Here is a 26,646-nt window from a genome sequence, read left to right on the forward strand (position 1 = left end):
ATGTGTCCCATGAAAGCAGAAAGCAGTCTGCAGGACAAGGTCAGCGTACATCAGTAAACGGGCACTGGGAACCTTGGGCGACTAAAGTGGCAACTCTAAAGTTACACTTTGCCCACTAGTGACATTCATTTGATTTAACCATTAAATCAGATATAATGCACTGATTATTTTGATAACAAACAGTATCAAACCTATTAGACCCATTCAGAAGGTGGCTGGGGTGTCAGCCTATAACTCTGTACTCGATCTCCGCTTCCCAGCAGAGTGGTCGCTCCCCCTGTGACTGTGGTATCGTACTTGCAGCGCTTTGACAAGTAATCCTCCTCCCCCCCCTTAGCGCCTGAGACCCTCTGGGTATGTAGTGCGCTATATAAATTCTCTGACTTGACTTGACTTGACTACTTGCCAATGGGGCTACTAGCGTTTCCACAGTAAAAACAATTTAAGGTTTTTACTGCTGAAACATTTAAACAAACCGGTTTAACTTTATAACATACATCACCCTGCCGTAGGGCTAGTTAGGCCTGCCATAGGCGTGACTTACATACATTAAAAAGAGAGGTCTAGGCTTTGCCATTACTTTAAATGACATAGTTGAGTTAGCAGTTTTAAACTGCCCTTCCAGTCTGCAGTGGCAGACTGGGAGCCATGCTTTGCCTTGCCATACTCGTGGGGGCACAACTAGTGCTACAGTCCATGAGAGACACCTTGACCTACAGGCCCTTGGTACCATATACTAGGTATTTACAAGTTGGGTTATGCCAATTGGTCACAAGCCAATTAAACATAAACCATTTTAAGGGTCAGAGCACATGCATGGAGTCCTTTTTAGAAGGGCTCAGGGCATTTCAGAGCCATCAGACCAGTACCTAGTAGTCAAAACGGGGGCAAAAAGTTAGGGTAAACCTGCAAGAAAGCCTATTTCCTTGACATGGTTCACTGTGACAATGTCCTTTTCTTTACCTCTTTGTTCCGAGAATCCCCAAAAAAAGGTACTCATCCTCTTGATGGTCTTCGGAGGTGATGAACCTTAAAGCTCTTTTGCCATCCAGCTTTTGGAGGCAGAGCAAAAAACGTTTGGAGAGTGATGAATAGCCCAACGTGAAAAGGAGGGCTGTCGTACAAGTTACTTGCCTCCGGTAACGATGTATCTGGTAGAGACGATTCTAGCCGCAGATTCCTTAACGCAGAATTATCCCCAGGCGTGAGACTGGACCCTGAAAATGTTCTTGCCCCAGCATCTCTGCGCGCAGGGAGGCGGCACCACGTGGCCCCGCCCTGACGTCTTCCGCGGGCGTGACATCAGCGAGGTCACAAAAGCCCCACCCCGGCGCGCTGACGTCAGTTTGCTTCGGAGAACTTTTCCGCGCCACGACACGGAGCCATCACAACAAAACTGAGGAGAGCCACAAGCCCGGAACAGAGGAGCAACAGCAATCCACCCCCAGACTACACTGTCAAGGAGGGCTATATCCCCTGAAAGGAGCAGGAGACCAAAGGACAGGCAAAAGAATCCCCTACGCAGAAGACCGCAAGGGGATCCGAAACTCCAAACAGAGGGAAAAAAGAGCAAAAGGAGGTCCCTACACTGGAGAGAAACCAGCTGGAGGGAAGCAAAGGCACGCAGAAACCAACCATCCCTGTATCAAAAGAAAGAAGCATTTGCAATACAATAGGTCTCGCATTATTACATTTTGAGCTATTGGTGTTGCATTATTTAGTAATGCCAATAGCTCAAACATTAATAGTGCGAGACCTATTGCATTGCAAATGCTTGTTGGTGATGCTCCCTCTCTGCCCTCGGTGTCACCCGGACCACTCTTGTCTGCCGGTAATTCCCCCCTCTCTGCCCCCAGTAATTCTTGCCCTCTGCTGCCTGTATTGAACATGTTCTGTGTGTGAAGGGAGTGTAGTGTGTTTGGCTTGTTCTCAGTATTGTTATGTGTTGTTGTTGTATGTGTTGAGTCAGCTGGAAAATCTATCACCCTACACAAAACCCCAAATTATTGGCGTTGTCAATGTTTGTTTTTCTCTTTAAAAACCGCACCATTAGAGGTAGCAGCTTTGCGACTGACTGACAAAAATATGCTTGAAGTGATGAATGTTTTTGATTATGACAACATACTGATATTTTCTATGTGCAACTAAAAGATTAATTTAAAACGCAGCAGCTCTGGGAGTGACATCAAATACTGCCTCTGCGTATGGTGGGACAGCTCAGAGGGTTTGGCACATACTGCTTTGAGTTGTGGTCTCACGTTTGTCCTAGTTTCAGATCATAACAGGGCCATCTCAATGTTCAATCGTCTGTGGTTGATAAAATGTGTCCCACCGTGTTCACTGTTATATTGCACGTCACATAAAAGCAACCAATCACTTACCTGCTTAGGCGGTTCAAACCATCACCGCCCACAGGGAATCTGTGGGGCTCGAATTAAAGACATGTTTGAAATGTGTCCCTGATCTCAGAAATTTAGGCACCGCTTCTAAGGGTCAGCCAGGACCACGATTTACGCATGCATGGAAACTGCTGGTGTTTGAGTGACAGCAGAAACCCGACCTGACTCCCTGGCTGAAACCTGTCCCCACAAGAAAGCGGGCGCGCATTCCTGAGCTTTGGCTGAATTCGTTCTGCTCTGGAGGTGGAGGGTTAAGCCCCATGAGCCCCTCACCTGCAGACAGCCGCACTCCGCATCAGAGGCGCCGTCTCCGGCATCCGATTCGCTCTCATTGGAGATTTGCCAAGTGTTTGATTAAAGGCCGTCCTGTGAGCTGAGCGTGAATAATGCAGATTACTTCATTTAATCAAAGCAGATCTCTTAATTTCTGCCTTTTGAAAGGACGTGAATGGTTCATTGAAACTTAGAGGCGGTGATTTGTTCTTTGAATGAGTGTGTTGAAATTCTGTGTGATTCTATAACCAAGTGCTGGCGTCACCACAGCAGACAGTCAGTCCAGAGTGGATACAGCGGGAAACTGAGGGATCCTACTAATTGAGCGCACTGTATGAGCTGCGTCTCTTCTAGGCACTTGGCCATCGATGTCCAGATGAAAAGCAGGGTTGGACTGGGATTAGAAGTCGGCGGGGGCACGCTAAAAACAAGCTGCAGGGAAAGCGTTTGCTTGAAAAACAAAGAAGCCCGCGAGTGGTGCGCGCGCGCCACTGCGAGCCATGTGCTTTCAATTCTCGCGCCCGTGTCTGGGCACGATAATTGAAACCACATGGCCTATTGGTGTCTATTACACGCACCAAGCGCGTAATAGACACCAATAGGCCATGGGCGGAACAATACGCCCGCCTTTGGCCAATTGCGTGCAGTCTTTTATAAAAAAGATGCACATAAAGGCCAATGAGGTAGCACAAAAGAAAAAGCACATACACGAGCGTGTGCGATTCCAGGCTCCATTTCTGAACCCCGGACAAAAGGACTCTCGCTGCACGAGCAGTGCTACACACTGCGTCACTAGGCGCGAGACCTAAAAAGGTACTGGGAAGAGTTTGCTCCTGCTGTGTTTAGTCTAAACCTTACATTCCAATGACATTCAGTTAAGCCACCATATGATTTCTTCAAACTTTTTTTATCCTTGGGTACAAAGATTTTTCATATTACAAAGATAGGTATACACCCTGCAGTACAAGAAAAGTGGCCTTTTAAGTCATTATTAGATGAGAGCTTATATGACCACCTGTTCACCATGGACTCACTGAAACACACTACTGGCTCTGCATGGTAAATCCAGACACTATATACTCATCTCAGAAACCACCTATCCCTCCAGTCACTTGCTTACTATATCTTAGCCTTTCACTATGTACAGCATCTGCTGTCTTTCGGCTGGGTTTGTATTATGCGGCTCATCCCACACTATCCTTTAATTACCACTTGCGTTTTTCAGCCTGGCTTAGACTAGTAGGTGTTACAGGGACATTCACACTCCCTTTTTTCTTTTCATCCTTAGAATATATCTAAGAGAAAATTGCTTGATGGCTAGAAATTTGTCGCCATGTCAGTTGGAGAATAGAGGATCTGCACAAAACAAATATCACTTTTACTGCTATTAAAAGCAGTGCCTTTTGTGGTGCCTTTCAAATAATTTTAATTCAGCCTCCTTCCCGACGAGATAGCTGACGTTGCCCGTGGGAATCATGTGTAACCCATCCAGAGCTATTCATTTTCACTGTGGTGCCTGCAATTCTCTATTAATAACATGAAACATACAAGTCACAGACTGTAAAGACAAAGAACAGGACTAGAGAACTCATTCATTCAAAGGCCAAATTGAGGGAGGCGGTTTATTAGCTTAAGGCCTGATGTATGCATGCAGTCAAACTACACCAAGCAAACAACGTTCCTCTGACCACTCTCAAGGAAAATGAACCCTGGCTGAGTTAATATACCTGAAGTTATAGGGTGGTTGGGGAGGAACGGCATCTTATTTTCATTATGGGATGTCTGCATTAGGCAACAGGCATTGCCTACACAGTCCACACCACAACTCCATCGCCATCAATGAAGCCACCAACAGAAGCGGAATGCTGTTGAAGACAATCAAGCATTGCATAAAACCCCTGCCTGATCCACCTATTTCTTGCCTCACAGAAAAGTGCAGTGTCATCAACTCTTCTTCAGTGGAAAAAATAAAGAAGCACTTCAATAAAGAATCTACTTATCTCTTACGTCCTCACCTTCTCGCAGAACCCTGCAATGGTCTGCCTTCAAAGCCCTTTCTCTACTAGATGTGGCTGACATAGTCAACTTGCCACTTTTCATGAAAATGCGATTTTCCTCATTACCCTTCATCAAAGCTCTCTCTGGGGATGCTCCTTTACCCAAATTCCCATTAACAGGGCATTCCTCACTCAAGGCATCTTCCCAGAATCCCTTAACACTGGCCAGATCCTTCCACTCCTAAAGAAACCTGCTCTAGTCCCTAACCACCTCGCCAACTACTGGCCTGGCACAAACCTACCATTCATCAGCAAGATCATTGCGAAAGCAGTCTATGTTTAGCTCCAATATCACATCAAGGCTAACCAACTTCTGCACGACTACCAAATTGGCTTCAGATCACGCTACAGCAATGCGACCACCACCTTGTACATCAAGAACGATGCCCTCTTAACCATAGATTAAGATGGCCACTGCCTCCTGATATTGCTAGACCTCTCAGCTGTCTTTTGCAAAGTCAAACCTCCTACCCTTAACCCCTTCGATGCAGGGGACTAGGGTCCCCTAGTGGTTGATTTTCCGCACCTCCCCCTGCATCATTTGAGGTGTTATCATCATCATCATCTACTGGAGTAGGGGATGGTGTAGGAGAGCGGTGTAGTGGAGGAGGAAGAGGAGAAGGGATCCTTAATGGAGAGGTAGCAAAATCTCTCTTTTTAGGTGGTGGAGATGGTGCAGTCGTATCTAGTGGTCGCTTTTTGAAGCTAAGCATCAAGTGACCAGTCTTGGGATCCTTTTCAACAGTTTTTTGGGTAGGATCTGGGCGAAACAGTTCTTCTGTGGGAGGCAGATCCTTCGGTGCAGATGGTGTTGGTGCCGTAGGCTTTTTCGGCGCCGACTCGGTAGCGGTTCTGGGTTTGGAACCGTGCGGTTTTGCAGTGTCTTTGGTTGATGGAACCTGTTGTTTCCTCGGTTCCAAAGTCTTTTTCGGCTTCGAAGCATGGGAGTCGGGGCCCTTTGGTGGCAGTTTTTTGGTGGGCTTCGAGTTTGTTGTCGGTGTCAAGGAGCCAGTGCCAGTCTTAGGCTCCGAGTGCTTGGATGTCGAAGCAGTGGTCGGCGTGGATGAAGAAGAGGACGGCTTCTTTTTTGGTGCCTGTGGATGTTTTTCGGCACCGAGGGTAGGCTGACTTGAGCCCGAGTCACCTGAAGGCTTCTTTACCGGGCTCGGAGGCGGGGCATGGAAAGCAGTCTCTCGGTGTGCACCTGGGCCCGAAGGTGAAGGTGTGACCAAAGCCTTTTTAGATGGTGTCGAGGGGGGGGGGGGGGTTGGGGGGTCGACGTCTGTATTCACGACCCTCTGTGCTGGAGTGAGGTCCTAGACGTTGCAGTCATCGGCTTCGGAGGCGCTGACGAGGCCTTCTTCGACCTGCCCCTGCTCTGGCACATCGACGCCCTCTTGGAAGATGTCGTCGGGGATCGAAGATGACGAGCGAGTAATGGTTCTTCTAGCTCTTCGGTCCAGAATCGTCGTCTTGGAGCGGAAGGAGGCGCAAGCTAGACAGTCTCTGGCTTCGTGCTCCGGTGAGAGGCAGAGGTTGCACGCCTCATGCAGATCGGTGTGGGGAAACTTCGACCCACATCGAGGACACTTTTTGAATGGCGTCCTTTCCATGAGCCAGATGATAAGGCCCTCACAAAATTTGTAATATAATTCAGCCATGGTTTTTGAAAATCAAATTGAGATTTGATGAAATCCCTAATGAAATCACAATTGAGGTTGGTTTGCACAGTGGTCCAGATCTTATGCCACAAACAATTGGCTGGATTCTTAACTAAACAAGTTAATAAGGATCACCCCAGCTCAGCTTGGCATACATAGGAGGAACAGCTACTTGGTACCCCTAGGAGATACCTCAAGAAGGCATTCTCCAACAGTTGCAGGGGTTGCCAGTCAATATGCCCCCAAATACAGCTGTTTATATACACTTTGATTTATAAATGGTTCTTTGGGTTGTTTTCTACCATGTTTCATCGAAAAATTTGCACAGATCTGTAGTAGTTTTCATAAACTGGAGCTTCCTGGCACTAGTAGCCTGTCTCTACGAACCATCCTGGTCATACAAGATACCCAAGTAGAAGAATGTCTTAGCTAATCCAATCTTCAAATCTTCAATAATTACATCCCAACATTTTAAAGTCCTTTTACCACACTTCATATGAAGAGCTTAATCTTTGTTGGTTAAAGGCCTAATTTGTGCATATAATTAGTGAAGCTTGTTAATACTCATTGGAGCCCCACTGGAGTGTGGGACATAAGCACAGCATAGTCAGTGGAGGGCAGCTTGAAGTCTCTATCAGATGAACAAGTTTCTTACCTTTGGGAAGGCCTTATTAATAGAGACCCTATCTAGCTGCAAATTACTTACCAACCAACCCTCCCATTCTCTCTGGTCTGCAGTAACACCCTTCCCACAGCCTTAGATTTTCCACACCATGTCTGCAATCCTGACATGGAAAGTCGCAAAAGTAGCTGACAACAGTGCGCTGGGTGGTGCCTATATAGGTAGGACGCACCTCACTTCTGGTACAGATGACACCACCTGTGTGCAGGGGTACTGCTCAAGAATCTTTCGGATCCATTCTGATGCCTAAGATAAGGAATCTGCAGCTATCTAATCTCTGCCAGATAAGGCATTACCGAAGGTAAGTACCTTGTTCATCTGACACATGCCGTATGGCATCTGATATAACAAAGTATTTCTAGAATGCCAACAAATTACATGTAGAAGTTCTGACATAGTCATGCACTCCCAATGACAGTCAATGGTCAAAATTAGCTTTTTTTGATTTCTTCGTAGAAAACCATAAATGTACAAAACATATACAAACATATTATTAAAAAGTTACAAAAACAGGCATATTTTCTGCTCAAAATGGATACTTGCTTATGTTCAAAAGTATTAGCTGCATGGATTGTCTAGTTCATGTACTCCGGTAACCACAAGATGTCTCTGAAAGGGAACACTTGTATTTGTAACACCAAATGCAGTTAGTAATTAAATCATTCCTTTGAGTAATCTAACAAGTTTCTCTTTTTTAACTTTTGCAGGTTTGACTATGGTGAGAGATTCTGGGACATAAAAGGCAAACTTTTCAGCTGCCAGTGTGGCTCTTCGAAGTGCAGATACTCCAGTACAGCCCTGGAGAAGCAACAAGCCATCACACCTCCACCTGAGCCACAGGAGAATGGACTACCAGACACCAGCAGCACCGTGACAGTCGGTCCTTCTTGATAGAGTTCACCCTCTCTACGGATTCTTTAGTTCTCTGTTCTGTACGTTCCAGACGGAAAGACCCTAGAAATCATGCTGTTAACAGGGAGCAGTGTCGTTGGCTCCGTTATTTGACAATTATGAAATGAAAACCTTTTTTTGGTATGACGATCCAATCTTGTCGGTTGACGCAACGGCTTCCCTGATTCTCTGCAAAAATTGAATCCCGCCCCTCCCTCTTGACTTCGAGAAACAGCGTTAGTGGAAATGAGACTGAACGCTGTGCGGGGGAAAAGGAATGAAAACAACATCTCCCTTGGAAATGCACGTCTCCAGCAGGATGCCTGCTTGGGGCCACCACGCTACCCCAGTGACTCAATACATGTCTTTTCTGGAATAATGGATCAATTGGTAAAAAAAAAAGGATGTGATTGGTTAATTGCCCCTGACCTAGCGTGAAGCCTGCCAGAGTTGTTTCAAGTTTCATATAATTTATTAGGCCTTCCCCACCTACTGTCCAATTACATCTCGTTTGTGTGTCACTAGTGACGTTGATACCAACTCACCCTTTGTGTTTTACAGTCATTTTTAACTGAGGCTTATCAACTTCACAATTTTCCATTCTCTTGTTTCCAGTACCTGCCTACTGTTACACATTTGTTGTCTGCTTGTCTGCTGCACACTTAAGTGGAATGTCAATTGAATTCTCCACTCCTAATGTTACTTCCTCCTTTTCACATCCCGTGGTCACTATAATCAATCTTTAATAATACAGTGTGTTTCTGATCAAAACTTAATAGGAGTAACACACAACATTTGTCAATTTACCCTGCTTAAGTCCAAGACACTTAATTGAATTAGATAGTTTAGTATATAAACAAATGCACAATAAATGGAACAGTTTGGATTACTGGCTGCCAAGTGAATGGTTGCCTCTCACAAAGATACATTTTCAGGTTTCATGTCTCCCAGCACTTAAGCAGTAGTGCAGACAGTATACAGAGCCAGTTTCTCACGTTTGTGTTACATGTTATACATTCCTAGGATTTTATATGATAGGGTGTCTTGGTCTTTTTCACTGCTGGCCTTACACTTAGGTGCAGCATCTGGTTCATGGATTGACTAGGTAAAGCATCAGACACCTCTTTGGAGATCTGGTGGGTGATTCTCCATCCTGCCACAAATCCTAACCTGCCCTGGTTGGTAGATCAGACTCCGCCCCTACCCTACTTGCAGGTTCCAGGACACTTCATTGACCCTCTTTATTACATTTTTGAAGCATCATGAAACTGATTGTCGTTCCCCAAACTTGCAAATCATTGTTATCTATCAGAGGCAATAATTCAGTCTGTTCTTTCTGATGCCCTAGTCAAGGACATCCAATATTGCACCTCAAGGGCCGCATTGATGCCAGGGTTCCAGAATATCCTCTTGGGACAAATGCACAGGCAGTTAATCGAAGTGGCAGGTATTTACTTAGTGGCTATCTTGAAAATGTAGTATGGATCTGGGCCTCGTGTGCTATATTGGATTCCCCTGCAAATTGTGTCTTAAGAGCAGGAGCACCAGAGGAGTGGTGCAGAACACCACATCATACCCCCTCTCTTCCTACCCTGAGGGAAGTAAAAGTCATTTAAGAACTCAGGTCATGATTTTATCCATGCTTTGTTCTGCTCCCTTATCATTCCTCTGATATTAGCAGGAAACTTGAAATGAAAAAGACTGCACCTGGACTGGCATAATATCCAGGAAGATACTGACTGCATCTGTGCACAAGATCATTCTTTACATCATGGCTTCTTCCAGGTCAACATCATTTTTCGAAACCTCTTACAAGTTTAGGCCAACTGTTCCTTGAGATGGTGCTAAGTACAGCTCATACACCGACCTTAGTTTTTAAACTGCCTCTAATTCTCCCACCCTAGTAGTCACATTTTCCAAACCTTGGCCATGTCAGTTCACAATTTCCAATCAATTGTTTGAGCCAGTATGCCATTGTGTTTACCCCTTCCCCATTTTCATTCCAGGATGTTGAAGACTGGGATAAAACATGAAAGAATTATTGAGACACATGGTGCTGAATCTGTTAACGTTTTTAACTCACCAAGTGAACATACAATTATCCATTTTACAAAAAGAACAAAATGATTTTATTATAAGCTGCAGTAAGTAAAAACACTTTTTAAACTTGTTAGTATTACCCCAGTGTGAATACATTTGCCATCAACTTTTGTGCGATGGCCTGGCGGGTCACATTATAAATATATATATTTTTGTCTTTTTTTCAATACTGTAATTAGTGCAGTAACTGTTATATATATATTTCCCTCCTTGTGCAAGTCTTCTAAACCATCATAATGCAGTCATTTTTATTTTATTTTATTTTATTTTCGTCTGTTCAGAGATGTTTTTGGCAGTTAAAGGGGCAACCTTTTGTTTTGCTCCCACCATTATGTGATGTTTTCAATGAAATCAATAAACACCTTGCTTTCAGTGGCAGCGCGGTGTTTTGTATTTACTGCCTGTTTGTGATGAAGTACTACCCCCCAGCAAATTCCTCATGTTCTAAATATGTTTAATGTCCAACTGTGTGTGGATTGTGGAATATTTTGCTTGTGGTTTCAGAAACGCCTCCCTATTTGTAGCCTCCAGTTACGTTTGTTTGTGTCACTACATCCAGGGCCTTCCTAATGTCTTTAACGAATCTTCTAGTTTTTCAAAGATTTCTGCTTTCTACAGAAAACAGCCTATGGGGTATCTTCATTAAATGCATAAATAATGGAATATCACCAGGCCTGTAGAAGTCCTTCAAGAGAGAGCAATAAATATTTAGTAATGTAAACCGTGCCTTTGTAGAAGGAGCATGTTCAATTTTGTATAGTAGTAAAAACGAACACAATATATTAAATTATTAGAAAAACAAAAGGTTGAAAAACGTATAGCAGTATTGCTGCTAAAAGTTTTTTCCTACCTTTAAAAGAGAAAAAACGCAGCTAGAAATACCACCTCTCACAGCTTCCATTCTTTTGGCTATATCTGGTGAATAAGAGTGGGTTGTTTATGACTTTATTGAAGATACCCATGATGCAGAACTAGTGTCACAGGTAATTTTCTCCTCCTTCTTGGTATCTCACATATTTATATCTGAAAGAAACAGTTATAGATTCCTTACCTTAGAATTACCCCCAGGCGTCAGACTGGATCCGGAAAGTTTTTCGTCAGCAGTAGCCCTGTGCGTCGGAAGGTGGCGTCAGTCGGCGTCGTGGTCGCCGGGATGACGTCACGGTAGCTACATAGATGCCTCCCTCACGCGCTGACGTCAGTTCTTTATTTTTCCGCACCAGCAAGTGCAGATCCGGAGAGAGCGGTACCCCCAGTCACTTTTTGACTGAGTTTTTTGCGACTTTTGTCGGCTTTGAGTCTCCTGGTGTACGAGGGATGCCCGGTTTCAAGGCATGCGATGCGGTTCCTGTACTCAACTGATGTTGGTGACGGATCCACACAGCATGTGCCTCTTCTGCCTGGAGTGCAACCATGACCCCAAGTCATGCTCCGACTGTGGAACCATGGCCCTAAGTCCTAGCGGGAGCGGTCCCGAAAGCTCCTCGAGGCCCGCGTCGCGTAAGGTCCCGGTCGTGTGGGAGGTCAAGGGACCGATCACGGAGTCATCATCACTCCTCTTCCAAGTCTTCACACTCCGGGTCAAGTAAGTCGAAGCACAAGAAGAAGCGGGACGAAGCATTGTCGCTCTTCAACTTTCCGTTGGCCGACGCGTCAAAGGGGGGCGGGTGGTGCCTTCAGGGTCGACTCTGGCTTTCCCGGGACTGACCCCTGCCCAGCTCCGTCAATTTTACAAAGCGATGCACGCCATCTTTGGGCAGCCTGACTCCGCCTGCGTGCCTTCTGGCCCCGCGGACCCGGCTGGGGTTCCTAGGCCTTCGACGCCAGTGGCTTTGGCCTTGGCACCGCAGGGCCCTCTTAGATCCAGGCCTGGATCCAGATCGGCACAGGTCAACCTTGTTACACCTCCACCAGCGCCGACTCCACCGGCACCACGTCCGCAGCCGACGCCGGTTGGGCCCCCAGCTGGCTTCGACCCCGACGTGGACACTGAGCGGGACCGGCGTCAGCCGACGTCCGATCTGTCGCCGAAGGGTACTTTTGTCCCTGTGTTCCCCCCTTGCCATTTTCAGCCAGATTGGCAGTCAGAGGAGGGTGAACAAGACTGGGAGGGGTTTGGTGACCCTTTGACAGACCAATTGGAGTACGATCCGGACTGGAGAGAGGAACTGGGGGATGCCAGTGGTCTGTATATCTCCCCAGACCTAGGCATGTTGTCTCCTCCTACCGTGGCTACGGAGGAGGGAGCATCATACGCAGCGGTGTTACGTAGGGGGGCCAAGGCTCTCCACCTCAAGCTACCTACGGTGGCAGTCAGGACTAACCTCCTGACAGAGGTGCTTCAGCCGGCAGCGAGCTTTTCGGAGCCCCTGCTCCCGTTTCATGAAGCCCTCACGGACATCCTATTGGGCACCTGGTCCAGGCCCAACACAGGGGCTCCTGTGGACAGAATGATTACCCGATGCCACTGCCCGGCCACGGGCGACCCCACTTTCCTTTCTCAACATCCCACCCCTGAGAGCTTGGTGGTTCAAGCCTCTACTTCTAAAGGCGCCTTCCCTACAACACCACCGGAAAGGTAATCCAAAAAGCTGGACAGCCTTGGGAAGAAAATGTTTTCTTCCGCTAGCTTGAGACTGTGGTCGGTAAACACTGCATGTCTGTTGGGTCGTTACACCCACTCTGTGTGGGAAACGGTGGCGCATGTGCTGCCTCAGTGCCTGGAGGAGGCCCGGGCCATACTCTCCCATGCAGTTGCTGAGGGGAGAGATGCAGCCAAGCTTAGTATCCACTGTGGGCTGGATACCGCAGATGCCCTTGGCAGGACGATTTCAACGTCAGTAGCCCTTCGGCGCTACGCCTGGTTGCGTTCAACTGGTTTTTTTCTGGGGATGTCCTTTCCATCCTTATAGACATGCCCTTTGATGGCTGTCGCCTTTTCAGCGACAATGCTGACAATGCGCTGGAGCGCTTTATGGACTCTCGGGCTATGGCCAGGTCCTTAGGCCTCTCCACCATCCGTCCTGCGCAGTCATCCTTTTTCCCCTTTCGTGGCTACGGAAGGGGTGCCCCGCTACGTCCCGCCTAGAGCCACAGGCCGGCGCAAGCTGTTCAGCCCCAGCGCGGCCGGGGACGTGGGAACCACTGGTGTGGTTCTGGGGGCCAACAGGCGGGCCAGTCCACCACAGCCCCCTCTGCAGCAGCCTCCAAACCCTCCTAGTCAACCTTTCAGGGCCACCAAACGCCAGTGGGCGGCAGGATCCACCATCACCTCCCCCACTGGCGCACCATCACGTCGGACAGGTGGGTTTTGCAAATAGTCCAAAGGGGCTACTCCCTCCCTTCGAGACTACCCCTCCCTCCATGCCACCTCTGTACCATCGCATGTCGGAGTATCACCTGGCCCTTCTCCAACAGGATGTTTCGGCACTCTTGGCCAAGGGTGCCATTGAGCGCGTTCCTGCCCCAGAAGTAGGTTGTGGTTGTTATTCCCACTACTTTCTGGGTATCCAAGATGGACAAAGGCCTGCGTCCTATCTTGGATCTCAGGTACGTCAACCGCTAGCTCCGGAAGGAGAAGTTCATGATGTTGACGCTCACTCAGGTCTTGTCTGCCCTCGACCCTGGAGACTGGTTGGTAGCGTTGGACTTGCAGGACACTTACTTTCACATCCCCGTCCTGTTGGCCCACCGGCGTTACCTGCAGTTTACGGTAGGCCACGAGCACTTTCAGTTTACCGTGCTCCCCTTTGGCCTTACAAGCACGCTTCGGGTGTTCACGAAAGTGATGGCGATGGTCGCAGCTCATCCGCGCAGATCAGGGGTTCCAGTCTTCCCCTATCTCGACGACTGGCTGTTGAAGGTGGGCTCACCCCAGGCTGTCATCTCCCACCTCCAGACTATGGCCGACCTCTTGCATTCGCTGGGGTTCTCCATCAACATGCCGAAGTCACACCTGACCCCCTCTCAGAAGCTCCTCTTCATCGGAGCGGTTCTGGACACGACACAGTTTCGGGTTTATACTTCCGAACAGCGAGTCTGGCATATTCAGGCTATGATTCCGATCTTTAAACCCGTATCCCGGGTTTCGGTCAGGATGACCCTGAGGCTGCTGGGCCTCATGGCCTCCTGCATGCTGGCATATGGTGGCATATGTGGGCTCTGCAGTGGGACCTGAAGTTCCAGTGGGCGCAGCATAAGGGGAATCTGTCCAATTGCGTCCATATTTCGGAGGGCACTGCACGACAATTGTAGTGGCGGCTCACGAACCAGGTTTGGGTCAACGGCAGATCCCTCTCCCTTCCCCAACCAAAACACACAGTGGTGACGGACGCATCCCTTCTGGTACGGGGTGGCCACATGGGAGAGGCGGAGATCAGAGGCCTCTGGTCTCCGGCGGAGTTTGGGCTCTACATCAACCTTCTGGAGCTTCGGGTGATCCGTCTTGCACTCAAAGCCTTCCTTCCCTCTGTCTGGGGAAGAGTAGTGCAGGTGTTCACAGACAATACCACCGCCATGTGGTACTGCAACAAACAAGGCGGGGTGGGGTCGTGGACCCTATGTCAAGAGGCCCTCCGCCTCTGGACATGGCTGGAACATCAGGGCATATCCCTGGTGGTTCAACACCTGGCAGGTTCACTGAACGCCAGGGCGGACCAACTCAGCCGCAGGTGCTTGATGGATCACGAATGGCGTCTTCACTCAGAGGTGGTACAGGGTCTCTTTAAGCAGTGGGGAGAGCCTTGGTTAGAGCTATTCACCACCGTAGAGAACGCACAATGTCAGCAATTCTGCGTGTTGGAATTTCCAAGGCGGCATTCGGTAGGCGACGCTATTCGTTGCGAGTGGAGTTGCGGTCTTCTATATGCCTTTCCGCCTATACCACTTCTGCCCAGAATACTGAAGAAGATAAAGCACGACCGGGCCCAAGTCATTCTTGTGGCTTCGTATTGGGCAAGAAGAGTCTGGTATCCCTAGCTGCTCAACATGGCCATCGATCCTCCGATCAGACTACCTCTTTGGGAGGATCTTTTGTCGCAGCAGCAGGGGACAGCCCTTCATCCGAACCTGCCCAGCCTCCACCTCCTTGCGTGGAGATTGAGAGGCGGCAGTTGACATTGTTTGACCTGCCTCCCGAAGTCTGTGATGTAATCTTGGCAGCAGGCGTCCCTCCATTAAGACGGTATACGCCTGCAGATGGATTACATTTGTGGCATGGTGCACAGCAAAGGCTGTGGAGCCCCTTTCTGCCCATCTTTCCGAGGTTCTCTTGTTCCTCTTATCTTTGGCCCAGCAGGGCTCTGCTCTGGGCACTCTTAAGAGCTACCTCTCAGCCTTTTCCTCAGGCTCCCTGATTAGCCTTCTCTTTTCAAGTCCCGTGATTTAAATAGATTTCTTAAGGGCATTACTCATCTGTTTCCTCCTGTTCCCTTCGTAATCCCCTAGTGGGACTTGAACTTGGTTCTGACATATCTTATGTGCACGCCCTTTGAGCCACTACATAACTGTCCTCTAAGACTTCTCACTTTGAAAAGTGCTTGTTCGAGGCATATGAGCTGCTGCAGTCACATTATTGCATTAGATCGCCACCTAGTGTTGGGTCCGGATGTTGCACGTTGTTGTCTTGGAAGAGTCTTCGAGGTATCACGAGATAGGTGACTCCTCCCCTGGACTACAGTGCGCATGGACAGCACCTCCATCGTCAGATTGTTTTTTTCCGCCATCTGGTTCGGATGTACTTCTGCAACGCCAACTTCGACTCCGAAGTTTTCAACTTTATTCATAGCAAATCAAAAGTATCTCGACGAGATTGCTCTCCAGTCGGTACCCTACAACTTTACAAGACTTTATTTCCCATATTTTCCTCGACACAGGCCTCCGGGCCTATCGACGCCACGTGGGCCTCGGGCCCATGGAAAGGACCCCTTTCAAAAAATGCGCCCAGTGCGGTGCTAAATACCCACACACAGATCATCACCCAGTGTGCAACAGATGCCTATCTCCGGAGCATAAGGAAGAAGACTGCTCAGCTTGCGCACTCTTCCGTTCCAAAAAGACAATCAGGAACCAGAGGGCCCATCGACAAGCGATGCATCGACAAGCAGCAGCACCGGCACCGGACGACATCTTCGATGACCCCTCAGATGCCGAGGATTCGGACGACCTACAACTCGTCACAGTCGAAGAATCGGACTCAGATGACCCAATCCCAGCGGGGCAGCACGTGAGTACCGAAGCCCCTGTCCCAATCACCCCACATAAGGCTCCGGTCAAGACATCGCCACAAGGCCTTCGTCACGATCGAAAATTCCCTTCGGAAGCCCCGCCCTCGGGCCCGGCTCCGAAGATAATAGAAAAGCCTTCCGGTAGCTCAGGACCGAGCAAACCACATCTCCCAACACCAAAAATGCCTTTGGCGCCGAGAAAAACACATACGGCACCAACTCCGGCTCCGAGAGACTCGACCGTTCCCAAAAACGTCGAGCCGAAGCATCTCGAGCCGAAAACGGTCGATTCCAAGAAAAATTTCGACCCGAAAAAGTTAATCGACCCGAAAAAGACAAACTACTCCAAAAAGGTCACCGAGCCTAAAAAACAGATCGAACCCAAGAAAACGGTTGATCCGAAAAAGGACGTCGGTCAATAAAGCTCCCGAACCGAACAAAAACAAGGTTCCCGAGCCAAACAAGTCGAAGCCTACAAAACCTTTGACTCCCAATAAGAAAAACCACAAATCTTCGGTGCCGAAACCAACAAATACAGAGGAGGAACTGTTTTATCCGGATCCTGTCGATCCAAAACAGGGAAAAATCGTCATTGACCCTAAAACAGGTCATATGGTGCTCCACAAAAGGAAAATTCCTCCTGTCTTACCCTCTCCTATTCCTCTTAAAAAGAAAGACATTGCTACTTCTCCTATTAGACCTGTTACTCCTCCTCCTCTCTCTCCTATTATGCCTTATGTGCCATACACACCTCCCATGCCTCAACAGCCTGATGGGGACCCAGATGATGACATAAATAATGATCCACAAGACCCTTATGTAGATCCTGATGACACAAATCCCAACCAGGACACATGGGGAGACCCATATTCACCGGACAATAACCCACCTATTCTAGACCCCACACCATATCCTTCAAAACATCCCCTCCTGACGACACCATTGCATTCCATCAGTTGGTAGACAGAGCTGCTAGTTTCCACGGGGTAGATATGCATGCTGACCCTATGGAAGAGGATTTCTTGCTGGACACCTTCCCAACCACAGAAAGAAGTGTGCGCACATTACCCATGCTCAAAGGAGTTTTAAAACATGCACCAGAAATATTCAAAGACCCAATTAGGGCTAGCATACTCAACCCTAGGGTAGAAAAGACATATAGAGCAGCACCCTCCGACCCTACATACATCAAGGGTCAACTACAGCTTGATTCTCTAGTAGTAGCTAATGCCAGAAAAAGGGCTAACTCACAAACCACTGGTGACGCTGCATCACCAGAAAAAGAGTCCAAACTACTAGAGGCATCTGGGAAAAGGGTAGCTTCACAAGCAGCCAACACCTGGAGAATAGCTAACACACAAGCATTGTTAGCTAGATATGACATGGCGCACTACGACAAGTTAGAGGAGCTACTACAACATCTCCCTGAGCCATATAAACAGACAAATGACCTTATCCAAGAAGGAAAGTTCATCACTAATGCTTCAATAAAGTGTGCTCTAGATGCAGCTGACACAGCCTCTAGAACAGTGAATACAAGCGTGATGTTGAGGAGACACCAGAGGTGCAACCCACTATTCTCAATCAACCCCTTAACCAAGATTTCCTGTTCGGGCCGGAAACGGATGTCCTATTAGACAAAATGACAAAGGATACTGACACCGCTAAATCTATGGGTGCACTGCAGTTTTACCAATCCAAACGTTCCTTTCGTAGATCCTCCTATAGAGGTACAGGGAGAGGAAATAATACACAAACCTCTCAAACTTTCCAAACTACCTCCCAAAACACATTTCCCAGAGGCAGAGGAGGATATAGAGGAAACAATACTAAAGGCAGAGGTAGAGGTAACAACAACAACCGTACCTCCACCACTCCCAAACAGTGACCCCTTACACCTGCCTCCAGACCACTTAACACCAGTCGGAGGCAGAATATCACGGTTCCTACCTGTCTGGGAATCCATCACAACAGACAGGTGGGTGAAGCAAATTATCCATTCTGGTTACTGTCTAGAACTTGCATCTACCCCACCCAACATACCACCCAAACACAGACCAATGTTGGAGGAACATTCCATACTATTACAACAGGAGGTCTTAGCAATGCTACAAAAGCACGCCATAGAACCAGTTCCTCTGCAGCAACAAGGGAAGGGAGTTTACTCTCTCTATTTCCTAATCCCCAAAAAGGACGGCTCCCTCAGGCCCATTCTCGACCTTCGTCCCCTCAATCAATATATACACTCCGATCATTTCCACATGATCACACTCCAACAAGTACTACCACTACTACAGCAAGGCGACATTCTCGCCACGCTAGATCTAAAAGATGCATATTTTCACATACCTATTCATCCCGCACACAGGAAATACCTCAGATTTGTAGTGCAAGGACAGCACTGCCAATTCAAAGTCCTACCCTTCGGAGTAACAACAGCACCAAGGGTGTTCACAAAATGCTTAGCAGCAGTGGCAGCACATCTAAGGAGACAACATATTCATGTGTTTCCATACCTAGACGATTGGCTGATAAAAGCCAAATCACATCAACAATGCCTGCAACACACAGTGACCACAATCCATCTATTACACAACCTTGGATTTTCCCTCAACTACCCAAAATTCCATCTACAACCCTCCCATATACAGCAGTATCTGGGAGCAACTATAGACTCCACAGTAGCAAAGGCTTACCCAGCTCCAGCCAGAATACAAAACATTGAAGCAATGATCCTAAAATTCCAACCTCAAACTCTTTTGACAGCAAGAGTGTTTATGCAACTCATAGGCATGATGGCATCTTGCATATTCATAGTCCCACATGCTCGGCTACAAATGCGTCCCATACAAGAATGCCTAGCAACACAATGGAACCAGGCTCAAGGGAAACTAAAAGACCTAGTGTTGGTAGACAGTCGTACCCATCGCTCTCTGCAGTGATGGAACATACAAAACCTTTCAAAAGGACGACTGTTCCAAGAGCCAGTTCCACAAGTAGTGTTGACAACGGACGCATCACTCACAGGGTGGGGCGCCCATCTACTTCAACATACAGTGCAAGGTCTATGGACACCGCACCAAAAAATACACCACATAAACTATCTAGAATTACTGGCAATCTTTCAAGCAATTAAAGCTTTTCAAAAACACATAGCCAACAAAACTGTTCTAGTCCGGACGGACAATATAACAGCAATGTTCTATATACAGAAACAGGGGGGGACACACTCTCTGCAGCTATCACAACTAGCGCAAAGTATATGGAGATGGGCCATTCCACAAAACATCCATCTTCTAGCAGAACATCTCCCAGGAGTAAACAACCAGATTGCAGACCTATTGAGCAGACACAGTCAACAAATCCACGAATGGGAAATTCACCAAGAAGTCCTACTCCCATTCTTTCAAACATGGGGACACCCAGACATAGATATGTTCGCCACAAAGGAAAACTCAAAATGCCCATCCTTCGCCGCCAGGTTCCCACACCCGCAGTCAAAGGGCAATGCGATATGGATGAACTGGTCAGGCAGATTTGCATACGCTTTTCCGCCAACCCCACTCATTCCATTAGTGGTACGCAAACTAAAGCAACAGACACGATGATCCTAGTTGCTCCCACATGGGCACGACAACCATGGTACACAACACTCCTAGAACTCTCTGTAGTCCCTCATCAAAAACTACACCTCTCTCCAAAACAACTCACACAGAACCAAGGAGAGATACAACACCCAGACCCCAATCAAATGAACCTAGCAATCTGGCTCCTGAAGTCTTAGAGTTCGGATACCTTAACCTGCCTCCTGATTGTATGAATATCATCAAAGAGGCAAGACGTCCCACTACCAGAGCCTGTTACGCAAACAAATGGAAAAGATTTGTTATTTACTGCCAAAATAATCAAATCAATCCACTAGACGCTTCTGTACAAAACATAATTTGTTATCTACTACACTTACAAAGATGTAATCTAGCATATTCATCTATAAGATTACACCTAGCGGCTATTGCAGCATACCTCCAGAACAGACAACACGTGTCTCTTTTCCGAATACCACCCATTAAGGCATTTATGGAAGGGCTCAAAAGAATAATCCCTCCAAGATTTCCACCTTCCCCAGTCTGGAATCTTAACATTGTACTAACTAGACTTATGGGTCCACCCTTTGAGCCTCTACATTCTTGCGAATTACAGTTCCTAACATGGAAGGTGGCATTTCTAATAGCAATCACTTCACTCAGAAGAGTGAGTGAATTGCAAGCACTAACAATTCAAGAACCTTTCATGCAAATACATCAAAATAAGGTAGTTCTCAGAACAAACCCTAAATTCCTACCAAAGGTCATAACTAGTTTTCACATTAACCAATCAATTGAGTTACCGGTCTTTTTTCAAAAACCACAGTCGGTAGTTGAAAGAGCACTCCACACACTGGATGTCAGAAGGGCTCTACTCTACTACATAGACAGAACTAAACCATTTAGGAATACAAAACAATTGTTTGTGTCTTTCTGTCAACCTCATAAGGGTAACCCTATTTCAAAGGCAGGGATAGCCAGATGGATAGTTAAGGGCATACAAATATGTTATCAAAAAGCTAAACGCACCTTAACTATTCCCCCAAGAGCACATTCCACGCGCAAAATGGGGGCATCCATGGCTTTTCTAGGGAATATCCCCTTAGAAGACATTTGTAAGGCAGTTACATAGTCTACCATACATACCTTCACTAAACACTATTATGTTGATGTGCAAGCCAAACAACAAGCTTCTGTAGGTCAGGCTGTCCTTAAAACACTTTTCCAGACTACTGCAACTGACACCGGTAACCACCACTAGAGGAGGAACTGCTATACAGTCTATGCAATAATGTGACTGCAGCAGCTCATATGCCTCGAACGGTAAATGCTACTTACCAGTATGCATCTGTTCTTGGCATGTAGAGCTGCTGCAGTCACATGCCCACCCTCCTCCCTGGTGCCGAGCACAGTTGCAGTACTATCTTACTTAGATACATTTACATGGACACCTTTCTTTCTATTACTATCCTCCATCTTTGCCACAATGGCGAAAAAACAATCTGACGATGGAGGTGCTGTCCATGCGCACTGTAGTCCAGGGGAGGAGTCACCTATCTCGTGAGACCTCGAAGACTCTTCCAAGACAACAACGTGCAACATCCGGACCCAACACTAGGCGGCGATCTAATGCAATAATGTGACTGCACCAGCTCTACATGCCAAGAACAGATGCATACTGGTAAGTAGCATTTACCTTCTGGTGGCCTTCACCTCTGCGCGCAGGTTGAGTGAGCTACAAGCTCTGTCTTCCAATCCTCCCTTTCTGGCTGTCCATCTGGACAAGGTCATCCTTAGAACTAGGCCTTCCTTTCTTCCCAAGATGGTTACTTCTTTCCACATTGGCCAAACCATCACTTTGCTCACCTTCTTTCCGCCTCCGCATCCTTTGAAAGAGGAAGAGAGGCTCCACCGTCTGGATCCAAAACGTGTGCTTTCTTTCTACTTGAATCACACAAACAATTCCGGGTGGATGGCCAACTCTTTTTGGGTTACGTCGGCTCTAAGAAAGGTCGGGCCGTGCACAAACGGACCATCTCCAGGTGGGTAGTTGTGCATCAAAGCCTGCTATTCTTTGGCTAAGAAGGAGCCTCCAGTGGGGCTGCGCTGCCATTCCACCAGGGAGACGGCAGCTACCACTGCTTTGGGACAAGGAGTCCCCCTAAATGATATTTGTCAGGCAGCTACTTGGGCATCGCTGCACACATTTACGAGACACTACTGCCTGGACAGCCATGTCCGGAGAGACTGCTTCTTTGGCCGTTCTGTTCTCCAGGACTTTCTGTTGTGAACTTGGTTTGCAGACCTACCTCCGAGTTTGGCATGGCTGGGTTATCTATTCTAAGGTAAGGAATCTATAACTAACTGTTTCTTGCAGGTGAACACGTTACTTACCTTTGGTAACAATATATCAGTAAGAAACAGGTTAGTTTTAGATTCCCTACCGCCCCACCCATCCTACCCGTTCTGCAAACTGACATCTAGGGTTAAGGACATCATTTCAGAGCCCTAGTTTTGTGCACCAGTGGTCAGTGTCTTGCATGGCTCTGCGCTTCTAGCATGGAAAGTCATGTACAGAACTGATGTCAGCTGCGTCTATGTATCTAACCGGATGTCATCCCAGCAACCACGACGCTGACGACGGACGCGGAATCAACCGACGCCACCTTCCAACTCGCAGGGGTACTGCTGATGAAAAACTTTCTGGATCCAGTCTGACGTCTGGGGGTAATTCTAATGTAAGGAATCTATAACTAACCTATGTTTGTTACATATATATAGTTGATGAAGGTAAGTTACTTGTTCTTTTTGTATAGTGTTCGATATCACTTCGAAGTCATTTCAAAATTGTATTTTAATTAAAATTCATAACCATTAGAATAAAATGGCAAGCTCATGCCTTTCCAAAAAGGAAAGACAGCTGTGAAAAATGACAAAATTGCTTTGGATTAGCTTAGAACACCCAGAGAAGATGAGATTGACAAGTAAGACCCCAGTTATCTTTTGGGCTAATGCTCACGCTGCCCTTCTGCAGCGTGCTCTCTCAGGAATATTCCTGAAAACAAATCATGGAATTCTTGCATTTCCACTCTTGGAAAAAATCTGTACGTAGTTTAACTATAAATTGACCCTACTTTAACTTATGGATACAACCAGAGGCAGTCTTATGCACCAATATATTTTTTGGAAGCCACACAGCGAGTGATGGCAGCATTGCATTGCAGTTCCTTCGCGATTTTTAATGCAATTGACATTCATTTAATGGGCATTTTTTAACTACCCTCTAAAAGGACAATCAGTTCTACAATGCCAATGACAGATTGTGACCCACATAAAAAAATACTGAAAAGAATTGTACTCTAATTACAGGTACATATGATGGGAGTTAAAATATAGACATTTTTAATGGGCCAGCAAATAAGTATTTTCTAAACAAGACAATGCTGTTAGTCCTTCGTTAAGATCAAATAACTGAAAGACATTTAATACTAACTATGCAGGACAGATGTAGTATGGATATCAATTGACATCGAAAGAGACCTGTTTTTATGCTGTCTTCGACAATATGATGCCCAGGTCAGAGAAATAATCCTTCTGGGGCAGTTGTTTTTTCTGAGTCCCTTCGGCATTATTTTGGGCTTCTAAATTAAGGAAAACATTCCTATTATTCTCCTTTGTTTAGACGCCCAACAAGCCAGCAAGGTAGTTAGTCTGTTTTTTGGCTCACTCAAAGTAATTTCTTAACGTTGCTGGTTTCAGAAGGCTAATTATTGCCTAAAAACTCATTTTTGGGGGGGCGTTACTCTTTCCATATTCTCCTGCTCTCAGCTGCTTCTCATGCCAATATGCACACACCCTTCAATAGAAAGATGTACATGAAGTCTGTTTCACCTGTGTTCCAGACTCATTTAATTTCTTAGGTGTTTGGAGTTGCTTTAAAGACGTGCCAGGGACAGAGAGATGGTGCTTTAGGGTGCAGCAAGACAAGTAGGATAAGCTTCCTCATGGTCCACCAGTAGGACCTCTACCCTATTCATCTACCCTGCTATTAACTACATCGGAACCCTTCAGTATTCCCAAGCCATACCTCGAGTCACCAGTGCTCCCATTCAACGTCCAGATGTACATATACGAGAGAGTCTACCTTTTAGCAGTCCACGTAGAGACATTGATCCTCAAAGTTGTGATACTCAAAGCCATCAAGTTCTCTGTCAACATCATAGAGGGAGCCTACGTTGCTGACTTTTGTTGTCCAGGCACACACCCCATTCATTGTTCTTCAAAAAGGTGAAGCCATTTAAGTGTATCATAAATGTACTTTGTTCACCAGAGCCTCAATCATCCAAGGGATGTTTGCCAACCCTTCCATGAAGGATGAGTCAACAGTTGCCTGGTCAGGAGGGTTTGGCTGCAACACATGCCTAACCTTCTGGTGTGAGGTAATTGGCCATTACCCCATCTCTGTGCCGCAGAGCCTTCTCTGATAGCTTTTCTACCACCTGTTCAACCTCTTGCATATCATAAGCACAAACACAAGTGTTCGAGGCATATGAGCTGCAGATTATACACTGTGCATAGATCGCCATCTGGTGTTGGGCCCGGATGTTTGCAGTTTGTTTTTCCTCTTGGAAAGTCTTTGGGAGTCACGAGGTCGGTGACTCCTCCTCTGGTTAGTATTGCGCATGGGTTTCGGCTCCATCCTCAGATTGTTTTTTTCTGCCATCGGGCTCGGATGTAAAACTTCGCACTCCGGTTCCGAACTTCCCAGTTCACCGATCGACGCACAAATCCTCGCTCATTGAGCTTCTTCAAAGACATAAATCATCTTATTCATCTTCTCTTCGGCACTTCTTCGATTCCGGTGGTCGACGGCGGCCTTCGGGCCTATTCCGGCTCCGGTCTCGGCTGATGGAAAAGAACTCTCTTCAAGAAGTGCCCTCGATGTGGGTCCAAGTTTCCCCACACCGATCTCCATGAGGTGTGCAACCTCTGCCTCTCCCCAGAACACGAGGCCCGAGACTGTCCCACCTGCAAGTCTTTTCGCTCAAAAAAGACCATTCAAGATCGACTGGCTAGACGCAACATGGCGCACTCCTCGACCTCCGCTCCAGTCGACATCTTCGCGGACGACGTCGAAGCTCCGGGACAGCAGGACATCGAACAGGAGGACGACGACCTCGTCAGCGCTTCCGAGGCCGACGACTCAGATGTGGAGGACATCACCCCGGCGCAGTGGGTCGTGAGTACAATTCCCCCTCCCACGCCCATCCCGAAAAAGGCTTCGGTCACACCTTCGCCTCCTGGCCTAGGCAAGACCAAGGACACTGCTTCTCACACCCCACCTTCGGGCCCGGTAAAGAAGCCTTCTAAGCCTTCCGGCAGCTCGGGCTCGAGCCAGCCGGCCACCGGTGCCGATAAACACCCTTCGGCACCGAAGAAAAAATCGGCCTCCACCTCCACACCGAACCCGGCACCGAAGTCTTCGGTGCCGAAACCTGCTCCGGCGCCGACCAAACATCACAAGACCCTCGGCACCGACACTCCCGTGCCGAGACCCCCTTCGGCACCGACCAAAAAACCAGAGGTTCCCAGGAAGCACGGCTTCGACAAACCTAAGAAGCCGTCTGCCCCGAAACCTTCGGCGCCGACCGAACCACCAGTGTCACAGGAGCTCTTCACACCGGATCCTTTGCAGAAAACCCTCACCAAGGATCCAAAGACCGGACACTTGACATTGTCTTCAAAAAAGAGACACTTGGACAAGCCGGCTCCACCTCCAAAGAGAAAGGACATTGCTACCTCTCCTTTCAGGGTGCCTTCCCCACCTCCTTTACCTCCTCCACCCTCTCCACCTCCACCTCATCGTTCCCCCACCTTGTCTCCTGTCCTAGACGATTTGGGGGACCCTTACTATGATCCAGCAGATGTGCCACAAGATCCCACCCCTACTGGATCCCCAGACCCATGGGATGATTATAACAATCCGGACAACCCAGATGTCCCACAGGATGACCTTTATCCATCTAGGCCATCCCCTCCTGAAGATTCCTTGGGTTTTCACCACTTGTTACAACGGGCGGCACACTACCACGGGGTGGAGTTACATACCGACCCAGTGGAGGAGGACTTCCTTCTAGACACCTTTGACGATAAACATAGGTCCACTGCCATTCTACCTATGTTAAAGGGTGTAATTAAACATGCCCCTGAGGTTTTTAAAGACCCAGTCAGGGCCAGGGTCCTAAACCCTCGGATAGAAAAGCAGTACAAAGCCGCCCCTACAGACCCTTCTTACATTAAGGGCCCTGCACTATTAGATTCCCTAGTGGTATCTACAGCCAGGAAGCGCTCAAATTCTCAGGCGTCAGGCGAGGCGCCCCCACCTGACAAAGAGTCCAAGCTCCTAGATGCGTCAGGGAAGCGCACTGCGTCACAAGCGGCCAATATATGGCGTATTGCCAATACGCAAGCACTGTTGGCCCGATACGACAGGGCGCACTATGATGAGCTAGAAACCATCATGCACCATCTCCCTGAAAAGTACAAGACTAGGGCTAATGAACTTATTCAAGAGGGAAAAACAATAACCAATACCTCGATACGATGTGCCCTAGATGCGGCAGATACAGCCTCCAGGGCCATAAACACCAGTGTCCTTCTCCGTCGCCATGCCTGGCTCAGGGTGTCAGGGTTTAAACCAGAGGTTCAAGCCTCTATACTAAATCACCCATTCGACCAAGATCATCTATTTGGCCCTAAAGTAGATGAAGCCCTG

The 26,646-nt window shown here is 47.5% G+C and overlaps 1 protein-coding gene across 10 annotated transcripts in view; it reads left to right on the forward strand.

Annotated features, from left to right (window-relative positions):
- The window catches only part of EHMT1 (euchromatic histone lysine methyltransferase 1), a 1,124,912-nt gene extending 1,114,471 nt beyond the window's left edge, over positions 1 to 10,441 (forward strand). For all 10 annotated transcript variants that reach the window (XM_085611576.1, XM_085611658.1, XM_085611650.1 and 7 more), the window contains one exon: positions 7,780 to 10,441. In XM_085611576.1, the coding sequence (XP_085467702.1) occupies positions 7,780 to 7,963 (184 nt within the window). In that variant the 3' untranslated portion in view covers positions 7,964 to 10,441. The remainder of the gene's footprint in view (positions 1 to 7,779) is intronic.
- The last annotated feature ends 16,205 nt before the right edge of the window (positions 10,442 to 26,646 follow it).

Source organism: Triturus cristatus, chromosome 1_2 (assembly GCF_964204655.1).
Source record: "Triturus cristatus chromosome 1_2, aTriCri1.1, whole genome shotgun sequence".
NCBI lineage: Eukaryota > Metazoa > Chordata > Amphibia > Caudata > Salamandridae > Triturus > Triturus cristatus.